This window comes from Puma concolor, chromosome B3 (assembly GCF_028749965.1).
Source record: "Puma concolor isolate L17-30 chromosome B3, mPumCon1.1.hap2, whole genome shotgun sequence".
Lineage (NCBI taxonomy): Eukaryota > Metazoa > Chordata > Mammalia > Carnivora > Felidae > Puma > Puma concolor.
Genome location: NC_141672.1, coordinates 41,004,505 through 41,025,653, shown reverse-complemented (window position 1 = coordinate 41,025,653; position 21,149 = coordinate 41,004,505). Strand labels below are relative to the sequence as shown.

At 37.7% G+C, this 21,149-nt stretch overlaps 1 protein-coding gene across 3 annotated transcripts in view; it reads left to right on the top strand.

Annotated features, from left to right (window-relative positions):
- MNAT1 (MNAT1 component of CDK activating kinase) overlaps positions 1-21,149 on the top strand; it is a 233,279-nt gene that overhangs the window by 54,492 nt on the left and 157,638 nt on the right. For all 3 annotated transcript variants that reach the window (XM_086709610.1, XM_086709609.1, XM_086709611.1), the window contains 2 exons: positions 17,450-17,602; positions 19,289-19,362. In XM_086709610.1, the coding sequence (XP_086565736.1) occupies positions 17,478-17,602; positions 19,289-19,362 (199 nt within the window). In that variant the 5' untranslated portion in view covers positions 17,450-17,477. The remainder of the gene's footprint in view (positions 1-17,449; positions 17,603-19,288; positions 19,363-21,149) is intronic.

Below are 21,149 nucleotides of genomic sequence, written 5' to 3'. Positions count from 1 at the left end.
GCTCGAGCTCATGACCCTGAGATCAAGAACCACATGCTTTACCTACTAAGCCAGCCAGGCGCCCCTCATCTGCCTGATTTTAATTGGAGTATTTGGGGTTTTTTTGGTGTTTGACTTTTATAAGTTGTTTATATACTTTGGATACTGATCCTTTATCAGATATGTCATTTGCAAATATCTTCTCCCATTCTGTAGGTAGCCTTTTTGTTTTGTTGATTATTTCCTTTGCTGTGCAGAAGCTTTTTATTTTGATGTAGTCTCAGTAGTTTATTATTGCTTTTGTTTCCCTTGCCTCAGGAGACATACACAGAAAGAAGTTGCTATGGCTATTGTCAAAGAAGTTACTGCCTGTGTTCTTTTCTAGGATTTGTATGGTTTCGGGTCTCACATTTAGGTGTTTAATCCATTTTGAATTTATGTTTGTGTGTGGTGTAAGAAGGTGGTTTGGTTTCATTCTTTTGCTTTGTGCTATGCAGTTTTCCCAACACCATTTGTAGAAGAGACATTCTTTTTTCCCATTGGGTAGTTTTTCCTGCTTTGTTGAAGATTAGTTGGCCATATACTTGTGGGTTCATTTCTGAGTTTTCTGTTCCTTTGATCTGTGTATCTATTTTTGTGCCAGTACCATACTGTTTTGATTCCTACAGCTTTGTAATATAACTTAAAGTCTGGAATTGTGATGCCTTCATCTTTTTGTTTTAAACATTTTTTTCATGTAGAGGTGCCTGGGTGGCTCAGTGTGTTGGGTCTCTGACTTCAGCTCAGGTCATGATCTCATGGTTCGTGAGTTTGAGCCCTACATAGGGCTCTGTGCTGACAGTCAGAGCCTGGAGCCTGCTTCGGATTCTCTGTCTCCCTCTCTCTCTGCCCCTCCCCCCTTGCACTCTGTATCTCTCAAAAATAAACATTAAAATAAAAAAAAATTAAAAATTAATAAAATAATTTTTTTTCATATTTATTTATTTTGAGAGATAGAGCAGGGGGAGGGACAGAGCGAGAGAGGCAGAGAGAATCCCAAGCAGGCTCCACACTGTCAGCAGAGATCCTGACGTGGGGCTTGCACTCACAAACCATGAGATCATGACCTGAGCTGAAATTAAGAGTTGGATGCTGAACCACCAGAGCCACCCAGGTGCCCTGGGACTTTTTTTTTCTTTTTCAGGGTTGCTTTGGCTATTCAAGTCTTTTGTGGTTCCATACGGATTTTAGGATTGTTTGTTCTAGCTCTGTGAAAAATGCTGTTGGTATTTTGATAGGGATTGCATTAAATATGTAGGTTACTTTGGATAGTGTAGACATCTTAACAATATTTGTTCTTTCAATCCATGAGCATGGAATATCTTTTCATTTCTCTGTGTCATCTTCAATTTCTTTCATCAGTGTTTCATAGTTTTCAGAGTACAGATCTTTTACTTCTGGTTAAGCTTATTCCTAGGTATTATTTTTGGTGCAATTATAAGTGGGATTGTTCTCTTAATTTTTCTTTTTGCTGCTCCATTATTAATGTATGGAAACAGTGCATTTCTGTACATTGTGTTAGTAGTCTGTGACTTTACTGAATTCATTTATCACCTTTAGTAGTTTTTTGGTGGAGTCTTTGGGTTTTCTATATATAGTATCATATCATCTACAAATAATGAAAATTTTACTTCTTCCTTATCAGTTTGGTTGCCTTTTATTTCTTTTTGTTGTATGCTGTGGCTCATACTTATGGAACTGTGTTGAATGAAAAGTAGTGAGAGTGGACATCTTTGTCTTGTTCTTGACTTTAGGGGAAAAGCTCTATTTTTCCCGATTGAGTATGCTTTTTGCTTTTGCTTTTTGCTTTTGGGTTTTTCCTCATAAGGCCTTTATTATGTTGAGGTGTCTTCCCTCTACACCCACCATGTTGAGGGTTTTTGTCATGAATAGATGACATGAATAGATGTTATATGTTGTCAAATGCTTTTCCTACATCTATTGAAATGATTGTGTGCTTTTTATTCTTTCTCTGTTATTGATATATCACATTGATTTGTACTTATTGAACTACCCTTGCATCCTGAAAATAAAGCCCACTTGATTGTGGTGAATTATTATTATTTTTTAATGTATTGTTGGATATGGTTTTGCTAGTATTCTGTTTAGGATTTTTGCAGCGATATTCATCCAAGATACAGGCCTGTAGGTTTCCTTTATTGTGGCATTCTTTGTTTGGTTTTGGTATCAGGGTAATGTTGGCCTCATAAAACTTGGAAGTTTTCCTTTCTTTTCTACTTTTTGGAATAGTTTGAAAAGAATAGGTATTAACTCTTCTTTAAATGTTTGGTAGAATTCATCTTTGAAGCCATCTGGTTTTGGACTTTGGTTTATTGGGAGTTATTTGATTACTGATTCAATTTCATTTTTGGTAATCAGTCTATTCAAATTTTCTATTTCTTCCTGCTTCAATTTTGGTAGTTTATATAGGTAGTTTATATAGCTTCTGGGAATTTGTTTATTTCTTCTGGGTTGTACAATTTGTTGGTATAATAATCTTTTGTATTTCCGTGGTTCAGTTTTTCTTTCTCCTCTTTTGTTTGTGATTTTATTTGAGTCCTGTTTTTTTTCCTTCCTTCCTTCCTTCCTTCCTTCCTTCCTTCCTTCCTTCCTTCCTTCCTTCCTTCCTCATTGGTCTTTTCAAAGAACCGGCTCCTAGTTTCATTGATCTATGTGTGTGTTTTGTTTTGTTTTAGTTTCTATATCATTTATTTCAATAGCTCTTATTATTTCCTTCCTTCTCCTGGTTTGGGGTTTTGTTTTTTTAGCTCCCTTAGGTGTAAGGTTAGGTTGTTTGAGATTTTCTTGGTTTTTATTATTTTTTTTTATTTTTAACATTTATTTATTTTTGAGACAGAGACAGAGAGAACATGAACAGGGGAGGGTCAGAGAAAGAGGGAGACACAGAATCTGAAACAGGCTCCAGGCTCTGAGCTGTCAGCACAGAGCCCGACGCAGGGCTCGAACCCACGGACCGCGAGATCATGACCTGAGCCGAAGTCGGACGCTTAACCGACTGAGCCACCCAGGCACCCCTTCTTGGTTTTTAAACTAGGCATATATTGCTATAAACTTCCATCTTAGACTTCTTTTGCTACATTCCAGAGATTTTGGACCAGTATGTTTTCACTGTTATTTCTCTACATGTAATATTTAATTTCTTCTTTGATTTCTTGGTTGACCCATTCATTGTTTAGTAGCATGCTGTTTAACCTCCATGTATTTATGCACTTTCTGGATTTTTTCTTGTGCTTGATTTCTAGTTTCATAGCATTTATGGTGATAAAAGATGCATTGTATGCCTTCAGTCTTTTAAAATTTGTTGAGGCTTGTTTTGTGGCCTTTGTGTGATCTATTCTGAAGAATGTTTTTTGTGCATTTGAAAAGAATGTGTATTATGCTGTTTAGGATGGAATGTTATGAATATATTTGTTAAATGCATCTGTTCCAGGGTGTCATTCAAAGCCATTGTTTACTTGTTGATTTTCTGTGTGGATGACCTGTCCATCGATGGAAGTGGGGTGTTAAAATTCCATACTATTACTGCATTATTATTGATTAGTTCCTTTATGTTTGTTTTTAATTGTTTTTTGTATTTGGGTGCTTGCATGTTGGGTGCATAAAATATTTATAATTGTTATATCTTCTTGTTGGATTGTCTGCTTTATTATTATATAGTGTCCTTCCTTTGTCTCTTGTTATAGTCTTTGTTTTAAAGAGTCTAGGGGGGCCTGGGTGGCTCAGTCGGTTAAACATCTGACTCTTGGTATTGGCTCAGGTCCTGATCTTGCTGTTGTGAGATCAAGTCCCGCATTGGGCTTCTTGCTGAGCACGGAGCCTGCTTGGGATTCTCTCTCTCCCTCTCTCTCTGCCCCCCTGCTGTTCATGCGTGTGTGCTCACTCTTTGTCAAAATAAATATATAAATTAAAAAAAAAATGAACTATATCTTGTCTGATATAAGTATTGCTACCTCAACTTTCTTTTGACATCCATTTGCCTCATAAATGTTTCTCCATCCCCTCACTTTTTGTTTGTTTTGTTTTTAATTTTTTTAAATATTTATTTTTGAGACAGAGTGACCGAGTGTGAGCACGGGAGGTGCAGAGAGAGAGGGAGACACAGAATCCAAAGCAGGCTCCAGGTTCTGAGATGGCAGCACAGAACCCAGTGCAGGGCTCAAACTCACAGACCATGAGATCGTGACCTGAGTCAAAGTCTGACGCTTAATTGACCGAGCCACCCAGGCTCCCCTCCATCTCCTCACTTTCAATCTGCATGTGTCTTTAGGTCTGAAAAGGGTCTCTTGTAGGCAGCATATAGATTGTATCTTTCTGTTTTTTTATTCCATTCTGTTACCCTATGTCTTTTAATTGGAGTGTTTAGTCCATTTATATTCTAAGTAATTATTGATTGATATGTATTTATTGCCCATTTGTTACTTATTTTGTGGTGGTTTTTGTAGTTTTTCTCTGTTCCTTCTCTTGCGTCTCTTTAATGTTTTGCTGACTTTCTTTAGTGATATACTTTGATTCCTTTCTTTTTTATTTTTTGCATATCAGCGATTTTTGATCTGGGGTTATCATTTGGTTTATATATAACATCTTCTGCATATAATAGTCTATATGATGGTGATGGTCACTTAAGTTTTAGCCCATTCTTTTTCCTCTTCTCTCCACATTTTAAGTATATGGTGTCATATTTTACACCCTTTTATTTTGTGAACCCTTGACTGATTTTTACAGATACACTTATTTACTGTTTTTGTGTTTTCTACTTTTCATACCCTTACTTGTCTTTTTTTTTTTTTTTTCACTCAGTCCCCTTTAACATTTCTTGTAGGGCTGGTTTAGTGGTCATGAACTTCTTTAACTTTTGTTTGAGAAATTCTCTCTCTCCTTCTATTCTGAATGATGGCCTTGCTGGATAGAGTATTCTTGGCTCCAGAGTTTTTTCTTTCAGCACTTTGAGCATATCCTGCTACTCCCTACTGACCTGCAAAATTTCTGCTGAAAAATCCACTGATAGCCTTTTGGGGTTTCCCTTGTTTGTAACTGTGTTCTTTTCTCTTGCTGCTTTTTAAATTCTTTCTTCTCTTCTTCCCCCTGCCCCCCTCCTCCTCTTCTTCTTCTTCGATAAAGTTTATTTGTTTTGAGAGAGAGAGAGAGAGAGACAGAGCGAGCAGGAGGGGAGCAGAGAGAGAGAAGGAGAGAGAGAGGCCCAAGCAGGCTCTGCACTGTCAGTGCAACTGTGAGATCATGACCTGAGCTGAGATCAAGAGTTGGATGCTTAACTGACTGAGCCACCCAGGTGCCCCTCAAATTCTTTCTTTATCACTACTTTTTTTTTTTTTTTTTTTTTTTTTACCATTTTATTTTATTTTATTTTTTAAATGTTTATTTTTGAAAGAGTGAAAGCAGGGGAGGGGCAGAGAGAGGGGGACAGAGGATCCAAAGCTGGCTCTGTGCTAACAGCAGTGAGTCCAATGTGAGGCTCAAACTTATACAAACCATGAGATCGTGACCTGAGCCAAAATAGGAAACTCAAATGACTGAGCCATCCAGGTGCCTACACAGCCCCAGCACCCTGCCTTTTTTTTTTTTTTTTTTTTTTTTTTTTTTTTTTTTACCATTTTAATCACTGTGTGTCTTGGTGTGGACCTTCTTGGGTTGATTTTTGTTGGGGCATCTCTGCCTCCTGGATCTGTATATATGTCTCCTTTCCCACATTATGGAAGTTTTCAGCTATTATTTTTTCAAATAACTTTTCTGCCCACTTTGTCTCTCTTCTCCTTCTAGGATCCCTATAATGAGAATGTTATTATGCTTGATGGAGTCATTCAGTTCCCTTAAGTCTATTCTCATTTTGCATAACTTTTTTCTTTCACCTGCTCAGCTTGATTACTTTCCATTCCTCTGTCTTCCAGGTTTCTGATTCATTTCTCTACTTCCTCTAGCTGGCCATTTATTTCATCTAATGTATTTTTAATTTCATTTATTGTGTTCTTCATCTCTGATTTTTTTTTTTATTCTCTTTGTTGAGGGTCTTACTGTTGTCCTCCACTCTTTTCTCATTACTCTATCAGGTATATTATTTATATCCATTTTGCTTGCATCTCTTGGCTGTGGTCCAGAGCCACAGGACCTCTGGACTTGTGACATTTAGGAGATATTCCTCTGCCTCTTCATTTTGTTTCTGTCTGTGCCTATTTCTCTGCGTTAGGAAAGTCAGCTACTTCTGCTCTTGAAAGTAATAGCCTTATGAAGAAGAGGTTTTGTAGTGCCCTGTAGTGCATCGTGTCTTGTTTCCTAGAACCTGGTGCTTTAGTGGTGTCTCCTATGTGTGTTGTGTGTGCCTGCTGTTGTGTCCTGGCCGCTTTATCCTTCAGTGAAGTGATCTGCAGAGGATGTAAAGCTTTGCTTGTTTTAGCTGGGGTTTTGTCCCTAGCTGGGGTGGAGTGTACAGTTTTAACAGGATGCACAGATTGGCCTGGGAGATGAGACCTGCGACTGCTTCCTCAGGGCGGGCAATTTTTTTTTTTTTTTTTAAATTTTTTTTTTTTTCAACGTTTTTTATTTATTTTTGGGACAGAGAGAGACAGAGCATGAACGGGGGAGGGGCAGAGAGAGAGGGAGACACAGAATCGGAAACAGGCTCCAGGCTCCGAGCCATCAGCCCAGAGCCTGACGCGGGGCTCGAACTCACGGACCGCGAGATCGTGACCTGGCTGAAGTCGGACGCTTAACCGACTGCGCCACCCAGGCGCCCCGCGGGCAATTTTAACAAGATTGTGCACCACTCTGGCTGCCAGGACAGAGGGCCCGCAGAGCTTGTTGGGAGATGTGGTGGAGGCAAGGTTTGCACAGATCTTCTTGGTGGAGGGATGGGAGGTACCGATAGCACAGGGACTGAGGCAAGCATGACCGGAAAGGGCTGATTTGTTGAAGCACGGCAGGGTGGGGCTTGTAAGCAAGTTAGGTAGTGAGTGCTGGCCTGCTTGTTCCTGTTGGTGGTTGTGTGTTAATGCTGAGGGGCAGAGGTGGAAAAAGGTGCCTGACAGCTCCTTTGTTCCTGGAGGGGTCTTCCTGTGATCCCTACCCCTCGGGATACCTCTGAGATGAGTAAATAGCTCTCACTCCATCCAGTATGCCACAGGCATTTTGCAAACTGCTGATTCTACACTGTATCTTCCCAGGCAGTTTGTAGTGTTGTCTCTTTCAGGGTGGGAACTCAGTTTGTTATGCCCTTTGGGCTCTCCCAGAACTGAGCTTGCTGATTTTTAAAATTTCTGGTTTTAGGTCCCTCTGGTTGTAGGGACCTGACCAGGAGGGGCACCTGGCTGACTCATTTGGAAGAGCATCAAACTCTTGACCAAGGGGTCTTGAGTTCGAGCCCCAATTATGGGTGTAGAGATTACTAAAAAAAAAAAAAAAAATAAAAAAAATAAAAAAATAGAACACATGAAATTTGTTTTCAAAGCTAAGTTTTATGGGGATTTGTGTTCCTGGTAGGGGCTCTTTGGTGTGATAGTCTGTTTCTCACTCCTCTTTCTGTGGGCAGCTTTCCCCCTAACCCCTAGATGTTAGCAGTTAGTTTTGCTCCCCAACATTTCTCTGCCCTTCCTATCCTATTTGATGTGGCCAAAGATCCAAAAAGCTCAGAGAACAAGGAGGACAAATGCCCCCAAAAATCCACACCTAGGCATATCATTAGCAAATTACAGAAAATTAAAGCTAAAGAAAAAATGATGCCAGAAGGGGTAAATAACATCTCACTTATGAAGGAACAAAGATAAAAATTACATTCTTCTGTACCTTTAATTATGGAGTTTGTTCTGCTAGTCTGGGTTGTTTTTTGGGTTATTTATGCTGGTGTGAGTGTTATCTAGTTACATTCATCGGATGAGGTGAGCTTAGGGTCCTCTTACTCCACCATCTTCTCAGCCTCTGTTGTGGTTTTAAATGGGCACTTTATGTGATTCCATTTTCTCTTTTTAGCACATCAGTCTTCTTTTTGTACTTTGGTAGTAGCTGCCCTAGAGTTTGCAATATACATTTATAACTAATCCAAATCCACTGGCAAAAAATACCATACCACTGCGCAGTAGTGTGAGAGCCTTATAATAACAAAATAGTTCCTCCCTCCTATTTCTTGTATCATCAGTGTCATTCATTTCACTTATATATAATCATACGTAGGCATATATACATGCATCTCTATATAGAAATTTATATAATCAAATATGTTATTAGTTTGAACTACATCTTATTTGTTAGATTAATAATAAAAATGAAGTTATTATTTTATCTTCACTTATTTTTTTCTCAAGTGTTCTTTCTTAATGTAGATCTGCGTTTCTGACTCATTATTTTTATTTCTCTAAAGAACTTTTTTAAAACACTTCCTACAAGACAGGTCTTTTGGCAAAAATGTTTTTCAATATTTGTCTGATAAAGTATTCTTTCTTCACTTTTTTTTCTTTTTAATTTTTTTCATGTTTTTTTTTATTTTTGAGACAGAGGGAGAGACAGAGCATTAGCAGGGGAGGGGCAGAGAGAGTGGAAGACACAGAATCCGAGGCAGGCTCCAGGCTCTGAGCTGGCAGCACAGAGCCCGACGTGGGGCTTGAACCCACGAACCATGAGATCATGACCTGAGCTGAAGTCCGAGGCTCAACTGACTGAGCCACCCAGTTGCCCCGTTCTTTCTTCACTTTTTTTTTTTTAAATGTTTATTTATTTTTGAGACAGAGAGAGACAGAGCATGAACCGGGGAGGGTCAGAGAGAGAGGGAGACACAGAATCGGAAACAGGCTCCAGGCTCTGAGTGGTCATCACAGAGCCCAATGCAGGGCTCGAACTCATGGACTGTGAGATCATGACCTGAGCTGAAGTTGGATGCTCAACCAACTGAGCCACCCAGGCGCCCCTCTTTCTTCACTTTTTAAGGGGAGTTTGGCAGGTTGGAGGTGTTTTTCCGTAAACACCTTAAATATTTCAGGTAAATATTTCTCTTGTATGTCTTTTTGGGAGAGAAGTTGAATGTAATGCTTATATTCCTTTATAAGTGAGATGTTATTTCCTCCCTCTGGCTTCTTTCATAATTTTTTCTTTATCTTTAATTTTCTGTAATTTGCTAATGGTATGCCTAGGTGTGGGTCTTTTGGGGGGGAATTTGTCCACCTTGGTGTTCTTTGAGCTTTTTGGATCTTTGGTTTAGTGTCTGATGTTAATTTAGGGGAAATTTTCAGTTACTGTGGTTTCACCTATTTCTTCTGTGTCTTTCCTCTCTTTCTGGTATTCTAGTTGCACATATCTTACACTTTTTGTAGTTCTACAGCCCTTGGGTATTCTGTTCCATTCAGTCTTTTTCCCTTTGGTTTTCAGTTTTTGAGGATCATACTGATACATTCTCTTGCTCAAAGATGGTTTCCTCAGCTGTATCTAGTCTACTATTAAGGCCATCAAAGGCATTCTTCATTTCTGTTACACTATTTTTTTTTAATCTCTACCATTTCTTTTTGGTTATTTTTAAAATTTTTTTTCAACGTTTATTTATTTTTTTTGGGACAGAGAGAGAGCATGAACGGGGGAGGGGCAGAGAGAGAGGGAGACACAGAATCGGAAACAGGCTCCAGTCTCTGAGCCGTCAGCCCAGAGCCTGACGCCGGGCTCGAACTCACGGACCGCGAGATCGTGACCTGGCTGAAGTCGGACGCCCAACTGACTGCGCCACCCAGGCGCCCCCTTTTTTTGGTTATTTTTTAGACTTTCCATCTGTTTATATCGCTCATCTGTTCTTGCATTTTGTCTCCTTTGTTAGGGACCTTAGCGTCTTAATTATGGTTGTTTTATATTCTTAATTAGATAATGCTAACATCCTTGCCATGTCTGGTTCTGAGCTTGCTCTGTGTCTTCCAGTTATGTTCTTTTGCCTTTTGGTGTGGCTTGTAAGTTTTTCTTGATAGCTGAACATGATATACTGTGTAAAAGAAACTGTTCTAAGTAGACTTTTAGTAATGTTGTGGTGAGGTATTGGGAAAAGGGAAGTGTTCTATATTTCTGTGATTAGGTCCCAGACTTTTAGTGAGCCTATGCCTTTGGACTGTGAAGTTCATAAGTGTTTCACAGTTATTTTTTTTCTCCCTACTTAGATGGACTGGATGGCTAGAATCAGCTACAGTTGGTAATTTACCCTCCCCCAGGTTAGTTAGGCTCTGATAATACCCAAGCTAGTTAGGCTTTGGTTAATTAGTTTCATCTGAGAAACCTTGTTGAGAAACCTTGTTGAGAAGGTAGGGTGCATTGGTGTATTTCAAAATGATTTCTTTCTCCACATCCCCTTTTACATTCAAATTATATTTATTTTATTTTTAATTTTTTTTAATGTTTGTTTTTTTTTTGAGAGAGAGAGAGAGTCAGAGTGTGAACCGAGGAGGGGCAGAGAGAGAGGGAGAGAGACACAGGCTGTCAGCACAGAGCCTGATATGGGGCTCCAACCCACGAACCACGAGACCTGAGTCAAAGTCAGACTCTTAACCAACTGAGCCACCCAGGCACCCCTCAAATTGTATTTCTTTGTAAATAACATTTATTGATCACATATAACCTGGTTCTCAGATACTTTGATTTTGGTCTCAGTACCTTTGATAGTTTTAAAAATTACTGAGGACTCCCCAAGAGCTTTTATTTATGAAGCTTTTATCTGTTAATAGTTACCATGTTGGACATTAAAATTGAGAAAATTTGAAAATGTTTATTAAAAATATAAATAATATATTTTATAAAATATATTTTCCAAAACAAAAATTTTAGAGTAGTATTGCTTTATGTTTTATTTTACTTTATTTTACTTTATTTTATTTTATTTTATTTTATTTTATTTTATTTTATTTTATTTTATTTTATTTTATTTTATTTTTGAGAGAGAGGGAGAGAGAGAGTGCATGCAGTGGAGGGGCCAGGAAGAGAGAGAGAGAATCCCAAGTAGGCTTCATGCTCAGCCTGATGTGGGGCTTAATCCTATGACCCTGGGATCATGACCCAAGCTGAAATCGAGAGTCTGATGCTCAACTGACTGAGCCACCCAGGTGCCCCAGCATTGCTTTACATTTTTGCAAATCCCTTTGTTTGGGTTAAGAGAAGACAGATTGTGATATTTGCTTCTGTAACGAATTTACATTGTCACATGTAATTTCCAATGAAGTATATGGAGATGATGTGACTTCCATAGATACATAGTTGGAAAATGGAGGAACCTATTGATACTTTTTCAAATAATGTAAATATTCTTTGGCCTACTTAGGTAAATATACATTTAGTTCCTTTGAGTCGTTGAGAAAGTGAAGGTGATGTTTTACTTAATGTAGGACCTACATTTCTGGATATTGTAGAACTAATTGAATCTGCCCTTAGCTTTCCCAAGGTAGATTTATAGAAATGGTCCTGATGGAGATGCATTCTTGGCTTGGTATCCTGGCAGTTTGTTTTCTTTAAATTCTCCAAGGCTCTGAATGCCCCTGGTGGCCATGTTGTGTTTCTTTACCATTCACATAATTGTTTGTTACGTCTCCCAGTGTGCAAGATTATTTCTGAAGCCCTTCATAAAGTTAGTTGGAGGATTTTTCTTTCAATTTCTAATTGACCTTCACTCTTGTTTCTTCAACCATATGTTGGAAGGGGCATTGAGCCTCTGCAAAACTTGGATGTCAACATCAATACTATCATCTCCACAAACTTTTTGGCTATTCTAGTTCAAAACTTCATCAGTGGCAATAAGTAGAGTCCATGTATTTCAGGAAATACTAGACTCAGGATAGTACTTTTGGAACTGTCATTGGCTTGGAGCATTTGGAGTGTGATGTGTTAATAGTGGTCAAGAGTGTAGAGTGTAATTTGTTCACCTTTTGCTGCTTATTGGCCGAGAGCTTATGGTAGTAGTATTCAGAGTGTACCTTTATTACAGTTTTGTTTCTTCTTTTCTATTTTGACCACTATATTATAAGCCTTTACGTACAAGTTGGTGTTACTCTCTTTGTATCCCTCGTAGAATGAAGGATATTGGTTTTGGGTATATTGAGTTTGAGGGAATTTTATTTTTCTAAGTAAAAAAATGTAGCTGTGGAATGTCAGATAGGAAGTGTGCAATAGGCAGTGTCTAATAGGAACTCAGAAGGTATGTTTGGGCTAAAGGTAGACACTGGGGATTGTTACTTACATCATTGTTAAGAGTAAGAGTGAAAGAGGGGCGCCTGGGTGGCGTAGTCGGTTAAGCGTCCGACTTCAACCAGGTCACGATCTCACGGTCCGTGAGTTCGAGCCCCGCGTCGGGCTCTGGGCTGATGGCTCAGAGCCTGGAGCCTGTTTCCGATTCTGTGTCTCCCTCTCTCTCTGCCCCTCGCCCGTTCATGCTCTGTCTCTCTCTGTCCCAAAAATAAATAAACGTTGAAAAAAAAAAATTAAAAAAAAAAAAAAAAGAGTAAGAGTGAAAGAGAAAATGTGGAATGTGAAGCAGACCAAGGTCAATTCTTGCTAGTTACATGATTTTAAGCCAGCTATTTGACTCCCCAGTGCTCAGTGACCTCATCTGTATAGTAAGGACAGTCATATGTACATCATAAGATGTCTAATGCATATTATCTTTGACTTCCTTCATTCTTTTCCACCCTTTTTCTAGAAAACATATACAGTATTTTTCAACAGAGCATTTAAATTTGGCTTAGGAGTTTACTGGCATGAGGGCAAAAAGGGAAATTAAATGTATTCCATGATCCTTGCTGTTTGTAAGGGGGGCACAAAAACCCATTTTGGTGGGGGGGGGGCTCGTGTTTTCTTGTCACAGCTTACTAAATTACTAGCTCTTTCCTTATCCTCTGTGTATAGCTCAATTTTTCTGGCTCAAAATGGGCTTAAATGTCCTATTTGAATTTGTGCCTTATATTATTTGCTCGTTAGTTATAAATTGTTGTGCTAAATGGTATAGCTTGTTAGTTATAAATTGCTGTGCTAAATGGTAATAGCCAACAGAAGAATGAATGGTTATTTTGAATTCTAAGACAGTGAAAAAAATGGATGAACATAATTTTTCTTTTTAATTTTGAGAATAAGCTGTATTCCCCAGAGTTTGTGGGGAGAAGTTTATAATGTTTTAACATGTGCTCTCCCAGGCCATCCCTTCTATTTTTATGGATGAATTCTTTATTTGACTCCCAAAACACTTTGTGGCAATAGTTTTTTCCCTCAAGCTTTGGAATAGATAAGATTATGAATTCCCTTTTAGGTATAAGATGATACATAACAATGTAACCTTTAGGTTACAGAAAAGTTATTTACAGGTTCTAGAAAAGTTAGGCAGCATATTTTGAGAGAAAAAATTCCCTTAATATCTAGCTCCTACCCTATAGAGTTCAGTACACATGGGTTTAAGGAATAATTTATTATAGGGATAAAATTTTTCTTTAACAGAAGTTATCACTTGTTTATCTTTCAAGACCATAGACTTCTGTTTGGAGTTGTTTCAGGAAGTCGGTGAGCTAAAGAAGAATGGAAAGTCCTGATAAAACTAGATTACTTCCAAGAAAGTCTTAAATACAAAATTTGTGATTATTTACCTTTTTCTAAGTCAGTTAATTCTATTTAAAATAAAAAAAAAATTTTTTTTTATTTGAGAGAGAGAGCGAGTGAGCATGCGAGTGGGGGAGAGGGACAGAAGGAGAGAGAGATAGAATCCCAAGCAGGTTCCATGTAGAGCCTGATGTGGGGCTTGATCCCATGACTCTGGGATCATGACCTGAGCTGAAATCAAGAGTTGGTCGTTCAACCAGCTGAGCCACCCACCCATGTGTCCCTTAATCTATTTTAATAATTACTGAAATTCTACATGGAATATAATTCCTCTTGAAAAACTAAAGGAAATAAGTCAGATAAAAAATCTTGACAAAGGAATATAAGCAGCTAACTATTGATATAAGAAAATAAAATCTAAAAATAAGTTGTTTAGGGACACCTGGGTAGCTTAGTCAGTTGAGCATATGACTGACTTCAGCTCAGGTCATGATCTCGATGTTTGTGAGTTCCAGCCCAGCATCGGGCTGTCTGCTGTCAGCACAAAGCCTGGTTCTGATCCTCTGTCTCCCTCTCTCTCTGCCCCTCCCCTGCTCACTCACACTCTCTCTCAAAAATAAATAAACATTAAAAAAATAAATAAATAAGTTGTTTGGAGAGAAAAGAAGGTGGACACCATTCTGGTTTTCAAAAACAAGAGAAAATCATAATGCTATCTTTGGGAATGGGTAATGACTGGGGATTTGGGCTTTTCCAGAAAACTTTCCTGTACTCTGAAAAATAGGAAATTTTGTATGAAAAACTTTCTTGCACTCTTGGAGGCCAAAGCTTGATCGTATACTGCTGCTTTGGTTGTTCTGTTGCCAGATGAAGTGAACTAGCAATTACCAACTTTTTCTTCTGTTTTTTTTTTTTTTTTTTTTTTTTTTTTAATATATATGACTGGTTTCATATAAAAACTTTGTAAATATGTATTTTATAAATATAGAAAAAAATTGGTCACATAAACTCTACACCTAAAGTAGTTATGTTATCTGTGGGAAGTGTGATATAGAACAGAATGAGGTAGAGTTTTCAGTTTTTTTCTCTGTATGCTTCTATCTTTGAGCTTTAAAAAGAGAGTTATTTGCGTTTTCAGCAGTTAAAATTGGGAGAGGAAGACTTATAGGAAAGTAAACTATTTTAAAAATTCTGTAATACTGTAGAAATCCTTATGATTTAAGGCAGATTTTTAAATTTTTTTTTTTTAAGTGAGAGTATGCGTGAGCAGGGGAGGGGCAGAGGGAGAAAGGGAATCTCAGGCAGACTCCTCACCCCTCACCTCACCCAACCAAGATCATGACCTGACATGAAACCAAGAGTTAGACACTTAACCAGCTGAGCCACCAGGCACCCTTTAAGGTGTATTTTTATAAATTTTTTTTTCAACGTTTATTTATTTATTTTTGGGACAGAGAGAGACAGAGCATGAACGGGGGAGGGGCAGCGAGAGAGGGAGACACAGAATCGGAAACAGGCTCCAGGCTCTGAGCCATCAGCCCAGAGCCTGACGCGGGGCTCGAACTCACGGACCGCGAGATCGTGACCTGGCTGAAGTCGGCCGCTTAACCGACTGCGCCACCCAGGCGCCCCTAAGGTGTATTTTTAAAAAATAGAGATGTAAAATTGATCATGAAACAAATAATGTAACTAATATGCAGTATGACTTTTAGAAATATTAAAGTTTTCTGTATTGCCTTGTTAAGTGAATTATCAACTGAATCTACTCTACAAGACCTTGAAATATAGAATATTATTTGTGTGTTGATAGTTTTGAGTGTTTTAGATGGCTCCTTGCTTACCAACATCTTTAGTCAATATATTTTTAAAGTGTGCTCATTTTCATCTTATGCAGTTGGATTTAATTTTCTTTAACCACAAACATTAGGGGAAATGCACCACTCCCAATCTTCTGAATCCCAAAGTGAATTTTCTGGGGATTTGTCGATCTAGATAATGACAGTTGTGATCTTTGTTCTTTCAGGATTGTTTTTCCCTCTAATATTTGATGGCACCGTTAAGATAGAAGAAATACACAAAGTCAATGCTAGTATTTTACTAGAACCAACCTTAAAAATTCTTACTACCCTGTGTCGTTCTTCTCATTTAGCTTTCTCTACAAGTCAGCCACATACCTGGAAGAAATAAACGTTTACCTTTTTCACTAGAATTTCTGTTTTCCCCTCTTACATTCATTTTTTTAAATTATGTGTAGTTTATTGAGTACTTAGTATTTGTCAGGCACTGGGGATACAGAACAATAGTCCAGATTCCTGCTGTCATGAAATGTATATTATATCCTAGTAGAGGTTACAGAAAATCAACACATAAATAATTTCAGATAATGCTAAGAAAGGAGTGATTAGGGCTGGTGTCGTCCTAACCTATGTGGAGTTTGGCAAGATTACAACTGGAGAAATGAATATCAAAATTTTTAAATATTTATAAGTTAAGGATCAAGCTACACATCCATGCTGCCCACTTCTCAAGGGCTGGCATCCTCAAGACCCAGAGGCTAAAGGAACTGTTGTTCTCTTCTACTAGCCAGCCTTTCTACTTGCTAGTCTGATTAGTAGCATGGATGACTTGGGGCAGAGCAGGGATGGTTGAGTGGTGCCTGGACCCATCAAAAACAGTATGTGAACTGATCCTGTCAACTCCCTAGGAATCCAGTACAGAGAGGTTAACCTCTTTAAGTCCTTGTTTTTGTAACTCAAGACTTTCAGGAAATTCTCAGCTCTTCCCCAGATTGCACTACCCGAGAAGAGAGCAGGGAATGCAGGTATCTGGGACACTTGGCTTAACTATGCAGTCCTTCTTGGTGGATTTGGGGCAGCCAACCTTAACTGATTAAAGTTTTTATGAGGAAACATTCCTTCTGTGATTTCTCAGGGCAGAAGTTGTGATTTTTTCCTTTCTCCGTGGATACTGTGGCACAGTCACCTTACCCTTTGGCCTGGGGCAGGGCCGGGGTGGGGGAGACCTCTTTCAGCTAGCACCTCTCCCTATTAATTCCCACTTGCTCACTTGCTTCCTGAACTTTCAAAAAAAACCTTTCTTACAAGGCTAAAAGAAAAAAAAGTCTTTGTTTTAGTGATTGTGGTATGCAGAGCCTAGGCTTCTGACCTAGGCTTTTCTTGCCTAGGTCTAGGAGTGGCACTGGAATGGAGGTGACCACAGACCGCTCTTTTACACGCCTCTTTGACTTTTTCCTATCTGCTACCTCTGAATCTGCCTAGCCCCCAACTCCATTTTTTTTAATGTTTTTTTTTTTTTTTTTTTTTTTTTTTTTACATTTTATTTATTTTTGAGAGAGTGAGCAATGAGAGCGTGAGAGCAAGCACAAGTGGGGGAGGGGCAGAGAGAGAGGGAGACACAGAATCCAAAGCAGGCTCCAGGCTCCGAGCTGTCAGCACAGAGCCCAAAGCCGGGCTCGATCTCACAAACCTTGAGATCATGACCTGAGCTGAAGTCGGATGCTTAACTGACTGAGCCACCTAGGCGCCCCTCAACTCCATTTGTTTTAATTTGTAAATTTGTTTAATGTGTAAAATGAAACTGATACCCTTTAGGATACCTATGTCAGAAAAGTAAGCTCTAAATGAAAATAAATATTTTCTAAAAGATATTTTGTGAGAGCTTTAAGTAGCAATGATTAATTTTCCTATCTCTGACTACCACCCTCCCCCCCAACCCCCGCCCCTCCATCCCCCAGGGGGAAAAAACACACTCAACCAAAAAACCACCAGAGCAAACAACAAAAAACAAACTATATAATATTGTTGTGGATTTGAGTACTGACTTAAAGGTTGTCTTGTATTTTCTCTTTCAGGTGTGAAAGTTGTGTGGATTTACTATTTATGAGAGGAGCTGGAAACTGTCCTGAATGTGGCACTCCACTTAGAAAGAGCAACTTTAGGGTACAACTCTTTGAAGATCCTACTGTGGACAAGGAGGTTGAGATTCGGAAAAAAGTGCTAAAAATGTAAATATTATTGTTTGGATATACAAAGAGGACTTTAACAATTATTTAAGTAATTGATATAATTATTTATTGATGGAAATATGGACAGTTTGGCAAGTGAATAAGTATAAATTCATCTATGCATTTGTTCAACAGAAATTAAGTTCTTAGAGAACTCAGTAATATTTATCTAGCCTTTGTTAGAGAAGTGTAGATCCTCTGGATTGATGGCTTTACAATTTATATATTTACTATATATTTTTTAATTTAGTTAACATATATTGAGTACCTACTGTGTGCAAGCACTGTGTTATGCATTTTAGGTACTAGGTGGAAATGAGTGAAATAGCTATGAACCTTGCCCTCATAAGGCTTACAGTATAGTAGTATAGGATAGCATGGAGGTAGATAATAAGACAGGCAAACTAAACAACTATGTGACTATGAATTGAGAAAAATACTATGAAGTTAGTGACAGTATTGGTGTAGGTCACTGATATCATGTTTAAATTGAGATTTGAAGGGGGCGCCTGGGTGGCCCAGTTGGTTGAGCGTCTGACTTTGGCTCAGGTCATGATCTCACAGCTCTGTGAGTTCGAGCCCCACATCGGGCTCTGTGCTGATGGCTTGGAGCCTGGAGCCTGCTTCGGATTCTGTGTCTCCCTCTCTCTCTGCCTCTAACCCACTTGCATTCTGTCTCTCTCAAAAATAAATAAGCATTAAAAAAAATTAAAAATAAATAATAAATAGAGATTTGAAAGCTGTTATATAATGTGTTGTAATTTGTTTTAATATCTATCTTTATGTATGGACATATGTATTTATTTTTAATATTTATTCATTTATAATTTAGTTTTTACTCTTTGTGAATAGTTTTGGGTTTTATTTTATCTGTCCTTTTATTAAAAATCACCTGATTATTTTTGAAGTTTAAAGAATATATATAATATATTTAATTTATCTACATATAATATTTAAATACATATTTAAATGTCATATTTAAACATATTTACTTAAATATATTTACATATATGTATTTAAATAAATATATTTACAATATATTATATTTAATATATTTAATATATATGTTTAATATATATATGATATTTTTGGTGGTGTATGTTTCAACCTAGGTCACCAGTGTTTTAGCAGCATCTTTCTAGGTATTTAATCTGTGTTACTTCCTTAATGCCCCCAGTTGCTCTTTTGTTATTTGTATTACCTCTGAGAGATAGTCTCTTTTAGATTCTTATTTTTTATTGATCCCTTATAGTTTTTCTAATTCTTTACAGGTACATTACAATATTTACAGAATTTTATGATCTAGTATTCTTTAGACTATAGTTGTCATGAAAAATAGGAAGGTGTCTTTTGAATTAATCTTTAGCTTTCTGAAAGTTAGCAAATCAATTTATAACAAGTAAATAAGGTTCCTAATTTCTTTTTCTTTATTTTCCATAAGTTTTAGAGGGATTTAACATATTTTATCTTTCTCTTTTGATTCTATTCTGTCTTTGTAGTCATAAGAATTTAAGAACGACGTTTTTGGTCTAATTACAAACATGGTGTCAAGAAAACAGTGTTTTATTTAGTAAGCAATCCTTTTCTATGTATCATGAGTAAAATAGGTAAGAAGAAACAAACTGATTAGATAATATTGAAAACAAGAGGTATGTAATGTGTTGATTTTTTTTTTTTTTCTTAAAGATACAATAAAAGAGAAGAAGACTTTCCTAGTCTAAGAGAATATAATGATTTTCTGGAAGAAGTGGAAGAAATTGGTATGTTTTTTTTTTTTTTTTTACTTTCTGTAATTTATTAATTTTTTCTAATTTACATCCAAGTTAGTTAGTACATGGTGCAACAGTGATTTCAGGAGTAGATTCCTTAAGCCCCTTACCCATTTAGCTCATTGCCCCCCCAACTCTGTTTGTTCTCTATATTTCAGAGTCTTTTATATTTTGTCCCTCTCCCTGTTTTTATATTACTTTTGCTTCCCTTCCCTAATGTTCATCTGTTTTGTAACTTAAAGTCCTCCTATGAGTGAAGTCATATGAATTTGTCTTTCTCTAATTTCGCTTAGCATAATACCCTCTAGTTCCATCCACATAGTTGCAAATGGCAAGTTTCATTCTTTTTGATTGCTGAGTAATACTCCATTGTATATATATTCCACATCTACTTTATCCATTCATCCATCGATGGACATTTGGGCTCTTTCCATACTTTGGCTATTGTTGATAGTGCTGCTGTGAACATTGGGGTGCATGTGCCCCTTTGAAATAGCACACCTGTATCCGTTAGATAAATACCTAGTAGTGCAATTGCTAGGTCGTAGGGTAGATCTATTTTTCATTTTTTGAGGAACCTCCATACTGTTTTCCAGAGTGGCTGCACCAGTTTGCATTCCCACCAGCAGTGCATAAGAGATCCTCTTTTTCCGCACCCTTGCCAACATCTGTTGTTGCCTGAGTTGCTAATGTTAGCCATTCTGACAGGTGTGAGGTGGTATCTCATTGTGGTTTTGATTTGTATTTCCCTGATGATGAGTGACGTTGAACATTTTTTCATGTGTCGGTTGGCCATCTGGATGTGTTCTTTGGAGAAGTGTCTATTCATGTCTTTTGCCCATTTCTTCACTGGATTATATATTTTTTTGGGTGTTGAGTTTGATAAGTTCTTTATAGATTTTGGGTCCTAACCCTTTATCTGATATGTCGTTTGCAAATGTCTTCTCCCATTCTGTCAGTTGTCTTTTAGTTTTGCTGATTGTTGCCTTCGTTTTGCAGAAGCTTTTTATTTTGATGAGGCCCCAATAGTTCATTTTGGCTTTTGTTTCCCTTGCCTCCGGAGCCATGTTGAGTAAGAAGTTACTGCGGCTGAGATCAAAGAGGTTTTTATCTGCTTTTTCCTCAAGGATTTTGATGGCTTCCTGTCACATTGAGGTCTTTCATCCATTTTGAGTTTATTTTTGTATATGGTGTAAGAAAGTGGTCCAGGTTGATTTTTCTGCATCTCTCTGTCCAGTTTTCCCAGCACCACTTGCTGAAGAGACTGCCTTTATTCCATTGGATATTCTTTCCTGCTTTTTCAAAGATTGGTTGGCCATATGTTTGTGAGTCCATTTCTGGGTTCTCTATTCTGTTCCACTGATCTGAGTGTCTGTTTTTGTGCCAGTACCATACTGTCTTGATGATTACAGCTTTGTAATACATCTTGAAGTCTGAGGAAATTGGTATGTTTTTGATGCTTGTACTTTTGGTTGCTACCCTATGTACTTTTATCTTTTATATGCTAAGACAACATCTCACAGAAAAATCTCTAACAAGTTTTGTTGTGATAGCTGACATTTTTTACCTATTTACTTTCAGTTGTACTTGAATCATGTTTGTTAAATAGAAGGCATGCTTAAGTAAAGGACATACTTAAGTCATAAACATTTTGTTTTAGGAAAAGTCTTATCACTTTGTATCTGGGGAAAAAAGACTGTATCTCTGTATATCTGTATGTTGATGGGGCATTAGAGTCAACACAAGTAACGAATATACAGATTTTTAAAAAATAGTAT